This window comes from Papaver somniferum, chromosome 9 (assembly GCF_003573695.1).
Source record: "Papaver somniferum cultivar HN1 chromosome 9, ASM357369v1, whole genome shotgun sequence".
Taxonomy (NCBI): Eukaryota; Viridiplantae; Streptophyta; class Magnoliopsida; order Ranunculales; family Papaveraceae; genus Papaver; species Papaver somniferum.
In genome coordinates, this window is record NC_039366.1 from 197,667,268 (window position 1) to 197,676,982 (window position 9,715).

Consider the following 9,715-nt stretch of genomic DNA (forward strand, 5'->3'; position numbering starts at 1 on the left):
ACAATTATAATTCATGACTACTGATATTTTACGTTTCAGTTTACAATTATAGCATTACTTAGTACCTGTACTACTATCTTTTTTCATGACTACTGATATTTTACGTTTCAGTTTACAGTTATAATTCATGACTACTGATATTTTACGTTTCAGTTTACAATTATAGCATTACTTAGTACCTGTACTACTATCTTTTTTTCTTGGTCAGCGAGAATTAAGATGGAAATGCAAATTCACACTGGCTTTTTACTAATCCTTTGGCCCCTTACGAGATTTTGCAATAGCATGTTTCTACAGAACACACAATTAGACATGCTGTTGTGACTTACTTATTTTGGATTTCAGTCTAAAGTTCTCGTTACCACTTCTCTATGTGTTACTATGAATAAGATAGTAAATTCTAGGGAACAGTAATTCAAGGCACGTCGATAGTAGCACTCATACGTAACAGACCAGAGTAGTTCAACGATCTCATGTCATATCTTTGGCAAAACCTGCTTTTCTGTTACTTCTTTATTGTTTTTTCTATTAACTTAAATAACGGCCACTGGAGAGGTGCATCAGTTCCTAGATTTACAATATAGATCTCTAAGCTGTATGACATGACATGCGAGGATATTTTACCCCAAAATATTCCGGAACCTCCCAGTAACGTCTTGCCGACCTCCACACACACACGAGGCGTACACGTCGCAAACTCATCCAATATAAATAGACCACGCTCGCTCGCTCGCTCGCACGCTCCTCACTTATCTTATCTTCTTTCCTCTTCTTAGGATTCTCCATATCAAAAATCATCGTCATCAGCAGCAGAAATCAAATCAAAAACATGGCTTCAAAAAAGGAGATGGAAGTCGTAAAAGATTTAGATATCAAGAGATACATGGGTAGATGGTATGAGATAGCATCATTCCCATCAAGATTTCAACCTAAAAATGGTGTAAACACAAGAGCTACATATACACTACAAGAAGATGGTAAAACTGTGACTGTTCTAAATGAGACATGGAGTGATGGTAAAAGAGGTTTTATTCAAGGTACTGCTTATGCAGCTGATCCATCTAGTAATGAAGCTAAACTCAAAGTCAAGTTTTATGTTCCTCCTTTCTTACCTATTATCCCTGTTGTTGGTGATTACTGGGTTTTGTCCATTGATGCTGATTATCAATATGCTTTGATTGGTCAGCCCAGCAGAAACTATCTCTGGGTATGTTTTTTTTTTTCCTTTCTCTGATGGTGTATTTTTTTGTTTTAATTGAATATTTTTACTCAAATTGGTGTTTTTGTTATGTGCAGATACTGTGCAGGAATACCCATATGGATGAAGATATATACAATGAGCTAGTGGAGAAGGCAATAAATGAAGGATATAATGTGAAGAAATTGCACAAAACTCCACAGACAGACCCTCCACCAGAAGAAGAAGGACCTAAAGATACCACGGGTGTATGGTGGATCAAATCTATCTTTGGGAAATGAATGATTACTTTATGCTTGGGTTTAGTGTTTATAGTGTGTGAGTGAAGAAGATGATATGAATAAATTAGACAGATAAACTCAATACAGTGGTATGTGCTGATAGACTTTTAATGTGTTAGGGGTTTATGTTTCATGTATTCGCTTTTGTTGTGTGGTTTTTAATGGATATGTTTTAATTTGTATTCTGCTATGGTTGTTTACATTGTTTTATTTGCAGCGATTTTATTTATGCACTTCCCAAGTTTTATGTTCTTCCAGTCCAGGGCTAGTTATGGTTCCAAAGTAGTGTCCTCTTTCTTATGCCAAACTCCAGGCATTTCTTGTTGGCATGAAGCTGTCTTTCACATCAATGTCATTGCAACAGCCATTTTCAAGCAGAAGGTTTCAAGGTAGTAGGGGTTATTTGCTCTGAGAGCAGACCCCAAATCGCAGACAGGGTTGTTTGATTAGTGTGGCCTTTAGATTATATGTCTTTGGAAAACCGTTGGTATAAGCAGTTTCAGACTGAGTTTGGGGGTTCTCTCTTAATTACAGATTCCAGAATTTTATCCTAATTAGTAGAAACATGTTTTAGCTTCATTTCCCCCCTCAAACCTCTTTCCCTGAAGTTCCAGGTAATTCCTATCCTTTTCTCTTTGTCTTCTAAATGTGTTCTGTATTATTAAATTTCAATTTGAAATCCATTATTCCATTCTCTTTGTATAATGTAGAGAATTGTTAATTTGACTTGACTTGACCTGATCTGTTCTTGTCGTAGGCTTACAACACAAACATGGTCCAGTTCTTGGTTATCTTTTTCTTACTCCTGGAATCCTTTGTGTTTGCGGAAAAAACACTCCCACCTGCTATTCCAGCACAAAAATGGCTCACATTATCTGGTAAATAGTGGCCTACAGTTAATGGTGCACTTTGTAGATAATCTGTCATGATCCTGACACAAGCTGTTGGGAGATTGCCGCAATGTGTTTTATGTAGGTGAAAGACCTGTTGTTGTAGCAAGGGTTGGATTTTCGGGCCTTTTTCATATCTAGCTTCAATATATGGTTCAGTTTTGTGATCTACAGATATCAAAAGATGGAGTTGGCTTTTGCCAGTCAGGAAGTTTGCAGATGCTGTTGTTGTCGGTCGGCCTTCAGCTGTTGGTGTAACAACAGAAAGAGGCTTCTCCAAAGAATTCACTTACGTAGAGATGATTTAACGCCTCATAGTTTGTAGTTGATGGATTCGTAACAGATTATCCATCTACAGCCAATGCCTATATGAGTAAGTTTCTCACGCTAACTGATATCAAGACATTCATGGGCTAAATTTGTTTAGAACTGTTTAGTCTTAGTTTGTGAGGATGAGTCAAGAATGGCAAATTAAACGGCCTCTAACTTCACAATTTTTCTTGGTACTGCCACTGCAGGATCTCCATGTGCCGACTCCATGCAACAAATCTTCAATACACGCTTTTACCTAATTTGCCGCCAGTGTGACACATTTACACAACAATTCTTGGTGCTGCTGGCCCTGCAAATGGTAAAAATGGCCAAATGACTTTGCTTAGCCCCTTACCAAGATACTTAAGAGTTGTTCACTACTAATTCTTACAGAAAGTACATGTCCCGCATTAGTTTTAGAAATCTCTTCTAGTTGGGGTTGATTGTCGGAGCTTCCTTATTTTCTTCTGTTTCATTAAATTCATTCATCTCATTTTGAGCCTGTACTAAACATAGATAGAGGTGTTGGCGTATCTTAAATCAGCTTAACACCACCACATTTTTTATAATGATAACATTTTTAGTTCTCATCCGCCCGATAAATTAATCCAGGCCAGGCCAGGTGGTCCATGACGGGCCATAACAGGCTTTGGGCTACTTCGGGTACAGGCGGGCTCGGACTTGAGTATTTTCGGGTATTATTTACACCCCTACATCCATCTATCTAGTCTACCACAAATAGATTTTGATGGTGTTTGAAAAGTAAAAATTATTAAGGTCGTACAAGCAAGGCGTTTCTTAGCGGTGTTTCCTTCCAAAACGAAAACAGTCTCCTTGTCTATAAAAGCGCAACAAACGCTTAGACCAATTAAATCCAAACAAACAAACGCTCTCTTCTCTCCCAAATTAAATTTTTGACGAGAGCCAGAGATTATTGCTAGTTACCCTAAATTAAATTCGATATAAAAAAATCTCTCCTTCCTTCATTTCTCAATCCATTTTAATTTTTTCTAGTTGGACCTCATTCATTCTCTTGTAAGGATTTAAAGACAGAGAATGTTCTGAGGGGATCGAGGAAGGATTACAACTCAAAACATGGTCAGGTTTTCGGTTGTTGTCTTCTTGCTGCTGCAGCTACAATCTCTTCTTCTTCTTGCCGTTCTTGCCAACAAACCTGCTCCTATCCCTGCTGTTGCACAGAAATGGCTCACATTATCAGGTATACATACTTTCTCTCTTTAGTTTCATTTCATACATGTATGGATAATGGATGGATGACTCAATTTTCTGTCTTTGCATAGGGGAAAGGCCTAAGGTAATAGCAAGGGGTGGATTTTCAGGGCTATTCCCTGATTCCTCTGATATGGGATATCTAGTTGCAAATATGTCGAGCTTACCGGACATGGTTGTATTCTGTGATGTACAAATATCAAAAGACGGACTTGGTTTTTGTTTGTCAGATATAAGGCTTGATAACTCCACAAATATAGCAAATGTATACCCGAAAGGACAGAAAACTTACAACATCAATGGAGATGATGTTAGTGGATGGTTTGCTGTCGACTTCTTGGCTGATGATTTGTATAACAACGTTTCATGTAAGCTGCTGCTGCTGTTTTTTTTTTTTTTTTTTTTTTTTTTTTAATTTTAAAAAAAAAAAGAAAAACTGACTGATATTGACTGCCAAATTCTCTTTTTATTTTGTTTCATTTTTTTTGTTCATCGTGTTGTAGTGATTCAAGGAATCCTAGCACGGACAAGTTTGTTCGATAACTCGTCCCCTCTTAAGTTTGTTGATGAGGCTACACAAATAAAACTACCTAATGAGCTTTGGTTGAATGTCCAGGTAAATAAATAACTAGCCTGTTCATTTTCAAATGCTTATCGCAGTTTAACCCCCTTCATATCTACCATGTATATGTTGCAGTATGATATGTTCTACAAGCAGCATAACATAGACGTGAAATCATTCATTCAAGACACATTGAGCATGGGTGCTGCTAGTTTAGGCTACATCTCATCTCCTGAAATTGGATTCTTGAAGAGCCTCAATGGAGCAGTGACCAAACACGTTAAACTCGTCTTTCGTTTCCTAGCTGAAGATGCAGTGGAACCCACGACCAAGAAAACATACAAAGCAATCTTGGCAGATTTAGCCGCAATCAAGACCTTTGCTACAGGAATTCTTGTCCCAAAAACCTATATCTGGCCAGTTACTCCTGATCAATACTTAGAACCTCACACTAGTCTGGTAGCCGACGCCCACAAGCTAGGATTACAAGTATATGCTGACGGGTTCGCAAATGATATGCCTGGAAGCTTCAACTACAGTTACGATCCAACAGCTGAGTATTTGCAGTTCATTGACAACAACGAATTTGCTGTTGACGGTTTTCTGACAGATTTTCCTCCTACTGCTTCCGAGGCTATTGGTTAGTTACTATCACCACCACAGGTTTTAAGATTTGTGAAGAAGATCATGCAAGGCGTTAATCTCACATATTGTTGTGTTTCTGTGCAGGTTGCTTCGCATTGAACAACAAGACAAACCCCAGAATAGGTTTGTTATTTCTCCTAATCAGTGGGGAAGATAGATTCTTCTTCATTTTTGAATGTCTCTCAAACTTTTGGATGCATTTGCAGGCAAAACTTTGGTCATATCCCATAACGGAGCAAGTGGAGTATTTCCTCCATGCACTGATCTTGCTTATCAAAAAGCAGTAGATGATGGTGCAGATATAATAGATTGCTCGGTCCAAATTACTAAAGATGGAATTGCTTTCTGCGCTGATTCAGCTGACCTGACCGGTAGTACAACTGCAGTTGCTACTTTCGTGTCCAAATCTACTTCGGTCCCGGAGATCCAAGAGAAAAATGGGATTTTCTCGTTCGACCTTACATGGAGCGAGATCCAAAGCTTGAAACGTAAACCTCTTACTTAAACTCTTGATACTTAATAAGGTGTGACACCACCTAACCTGTCGAGTTTTTCTTCTTGCAGCTCTACTAGTTAGTCCTACAGGAGATCAAGGCTTGCCAAGAAACCCAGCAAACAAGAATGCTGGTAAATTAATTCTCTTCTCTGACTTCTTAGAATTAGCTAAGACGAAGGCTGTTTCTGGAGTAATGATCAACATTAAGGTTAGTTCATGAATATACAATAAAAATAACTACTACCTGCATGCTATGAAATTTATAGCTGGCATGTTTTTCATTAAGTAATTTGGTCAATTTTCCAGAATGCTGCAATCCTTGCAAATAAAGGGTTTGACATCTCAGAGATTGTCTCCAGTGCCTTGGTCAATGCCACACTCGATAAACAATCTACTCAACAGATCTTAATTCAATCCGATGATACTTCGGTTCTGACCAAGTTCAAGAATGTGCCTACTTACAAAAGAGTCTTCACCATAGTTGAGACAATTAGCAACGTAACTCAGCAGAGTGTCGATGAAATCAAGAAGTTTGCAGATGCTGTTGTTGTCAATAGGCCTTCAACTGTGGTATTAGCAGCTTACTTCACTAAAGAGTACACTGACGTAGTCAAGAAATTTCAAGATGCAAATCTAACTGTATATGTAACAACACTGAGAAACGAATTCACATCAATCGCGATGGACTTCTTTTCTGATCCGATTCTCGAAATCTCTTTGTACGCCTCAGGTTTTGAAGTTGATGGCCTCATAACAGACTATCCAGCTACTGCTAATGCCTACTTGAGTAAGTTTTTCCTTTAAACTTACTTCTCAATCGTTTGGTTCTATCACTTAAACCCAATGGCACTGAGTTATTTTTGGACCATGTACCAATGCAGGATCTCCATGTGCTAACCCTGATGCGACAGATCTTCCATACACAATTGTACCGCCTCAACCAGGGGAGATGCTCAGCTTGGCAGAACGAGATGCACTACCACCAGCTGAATCTCCAGCTCCATCCCTTGAACCAGCTGATGTGGTTGATCCACCTTTGCCCCCAGTGTCGCACGTTGAGACGACAAATCCCGGCGCTTCTGGACCTTCTTCACCTGGAAAAAATAGTCAATCGGCAAACGTTGCCAGCACTGGACTTTGTTTCCTGTCCCTCATCTATATATTCATGGTTCTATACTGGTTTTAACTAAATATACCACCACTAATTCTTCAAAAAAAGGGCGTCTTGACCTTGGCATGGCCCTCTTTTCAGTACATATATGAACTTTCAGATTTGTTTTTGAGTTGTTAAAAGCTTCTTTGGTTTCTTTTGTTTGATTCAATTCTTTTTAGACTTTGTAATATATACATGAGAACAGTTACCCCCTTAAAATAAAAAATAAAAAATGACAACAGTTAATTGGTAATGTAACACTCTTAAATAAGGAGGATCCAAGGACACTCTTAAATGGACACTAACGTTTATGATTTGTGTTATTTTATCAGTAAAACTCAAAAAATAATGAATTTAAATCTAGTATTTTGATGATATGTTCTTCTTATGTGATTTTACATTCCTACTATAAATAAGCACAATTCGAAATATCAAACCTCATCATCTGCCGATTATAATTTCAACCTTTAATTTTTAACGGCTGATATTCAAAGGGGTAAATGGTGGTGTTATACGTCTCGAATTGTTCCAATTTTTGGTAGGAATATATAGTCTTATAAGAGGAATGTATAATCAAAATATTAGATTTAAATTGTCTCTTGGATTTTACGGAGAAAATGACACAAATCATGTATGATAATGTTCATCTAAGAGTGTCCATGGATCATCACTCCTCTTAAATCAGCTTAATACCGTAATTTATTGGTCACCTGCTTTAATAGTAGCTGATTTTTATTTTAACTAGATGTTTGTGCAATGGTCAAGAAAATGACGATAGAAGTCTAATTGTTTGTTAAATTAAAGTAGAAACTACCATGTAGTCCTAGAAACAATATAATAAAGTGAGTTTGGTCCTGTTGACCTAGCCAACAGTCTGTTTGGTCCTTTTTAAAGATATACTATTACTGTTTGGTCCTAGAAATTGTTGTTTGATCCTAGGGCGGACAATACCCACACGGGATGACGACATCAATGATGTAATTATCTTTAATAGTGACAGAAATATCCTTTTCGGACCATACATACACTCAATTACTAAGAAACACTCCTCATATTTCCAGATTTACTTTCTCTCTGTTTTTTTGTTTCTCTTTTTGTTCATGAAGACGAAGATGATGAAAAATAATTCATCTATGTTTTTTTTAGGTTTTAAAATAATTTTCTATGATGAAGATGATGAAGATTTTGTGTTTCTTTCATTTCTGCTGTTGTTGTTGTTGATGTTGACGATGATAAAGATTTACTTTCTCTGATATTTATTCATCGATTTCATATGAACTTTCAATTTTTATGGATTTTTGTTGTGTGTTCATTTTAAATAGTAAACCCTGTTTTGGATCTTGAATTAGGTTGTTTTTCTATCAGGTGTTCATTCTAAAGAATGAAAATTATTATAGGTTTGAATTAATTTGTTTTTTTTATTAGGTATTCATTTTGACGAATGAATTCTGTTTTTTGTTCACGATAATGGACCTTTGATTAGGTGTTCATTTGAAAGAATGAACTCTGATTTTTGTTCATAATAATGATCTTTGATTGGGTGTTCATTTGAAAGAGTGAATTCATCAGAGAGGATGAACTCAAACAATTACGGGAATGCAACATGTCCTCATTTTAATCTCTAATTTTTCTCTTTTTATTTGTTTTTTCTTCTTATATTTTACTTTTTTCTACTAAGCTTATTCCCATTTCTGACATGAAAATTATTTCTTGGAATTGCCAAGGTATAGGAAATCCACATACTAGGGATTATCTTAAATTTTGTTTATACAACCATGATCCTGATGTTTTTTTCCTATCTGAAACTAGAGCTAAACCTAACACTATGAGATTGCATCTTACCCACACTAGATATCCCAATTTTTGGTTTCATTCTGTTATTGGCCTTTTTGGTGGAATTGTTGTTGCTTGGAAAGAAGGTATCGACTTAGAAATCATGTATATAACCTCTGACACCATTCAGGAAATTTTTCACACTCATGATAATCTCCTTGACTTTTTAATCACCTTCATGGATGAAGATCACAATGCCTCTGATAATGATAGTCAATGGAGATATCTTTTGGATATGTATAGTTATGTTAATCTTCCTTGAGTAGTTCTTGGTGATTTGAACTTTACGATGCATGATTATGAAACTCATAGTGTTTCTTATCATCCTCATCATGCTAGACATGTTAGAGATCTTGTTCAGCAACTTGGTTTAATGGATTTGGGTGATACTGGTTCAGATACTACTTGGTCTAATCATAGGTATGGTGATGCTCATGTTTCTGTTAGACTTAATAGAGCTTCAGTGAACACTTTATGGATTAATAGTTACACTGCATCCCATCTTCAACATTTAGTTCCCATTGCATCTGATCATAGTCTCATTATTCTGCATACCATTCCAACCTACAAGAAACAGTCTCATTTTCAGTTGTACAAGTGCTGGTTTCAAATTCCTTCTTGCAGTACAACTATTAATCAGAGTTGGCAGCATCATTTTTTGGTATCTCCTTTGTATCGATTTTCTAGTAAACTCAAGTACACTAGAACTCAGCTTCAAATTTGGAAAAAACTCCATTTTGGAAATATTGAAGCTAATCTTCATTAGATTCAGTCTCAACTCCAACATTGTTATGTTAATAATATGCCTGCTACTCATCCTGAAGTTCAATATTTAAGTAATAATCTGCAGACTTGGCTTTCCATTGAAAAATAATATTTCATGCAATAAGCTGGTGACAAGTTTCTTGAAGCTGATAAGAATACTTCTTATATTTTCATTATATGGCCAATTTTAATAAGCGAAGACCACACATTAATGTTATTCAAGGACCTTTGGGTTTATGTTATGATTCTAGAACAGATATTGAGAAGATTTTCCTAACTCACTATACTGCAATAACTTCTACATCTTCTCCTCATCCTCACCAAGATATTTTGCAGATGTTCACTCCTTG

At 36.6% G+C, this 9,715-nt stretch overlaps 2 protein-coding genes across 2 annotated transcripts; both read left to right on the forward strand.

Annotated features, from left to right (window-relative positions):
• The first annotated feature begins 734 nt into the window (after positions 1-734).
• On the forward strand, positions 735-1,691 carry LOC113310368 (temperature-induced lipocalin-1-like). Its single transcript, XM_026559019.1, has 2 exons — positions 735-1,207; positions 1,297-1,691. Exons 1-2 carry the CDS (start codon positions 830-832, stop codon positions 1,477-1,479), a joined length of 561 nt encoding a protein of 186 aa, XP_026414804.1. The 5' UTR covers positions 735-829; the 3' UTR covers positions 1,480-1,691.
• A 1,959-nt stretch (positions 1,692-3,650) lies between these two features.
• LOC113310367 (glycerophosphodiester phosphodiesterase GDPDL7-like) lies at positions 3,651-7,020 on the forward strand. The gene is made up of 9 exons (XM_026559018.1): positions 3,651-3,900; positions 3,983-4,279; positions 4,415-4,527; positions 4,609-5,113; positions 5,203-5,241; positions 5,325-5,606; positions 5,683-5,822; positions 5,921-6,401; positions 6,496-7,020. The coding sequence occupies exons 1-9, from the start codon at positions 3,777-3,779 to the stop codon at positions 6,798-6,800; spliced, it is 2,286 nt and encodes a 761-aa protein (XP_026414803.1). The 5' UTR covers positions 3,651-3,776; the 3' UTR covers positions 6,801-7,020.
• Positions 7,021-9,715: the final 2,695 nt, after the last annotated feature.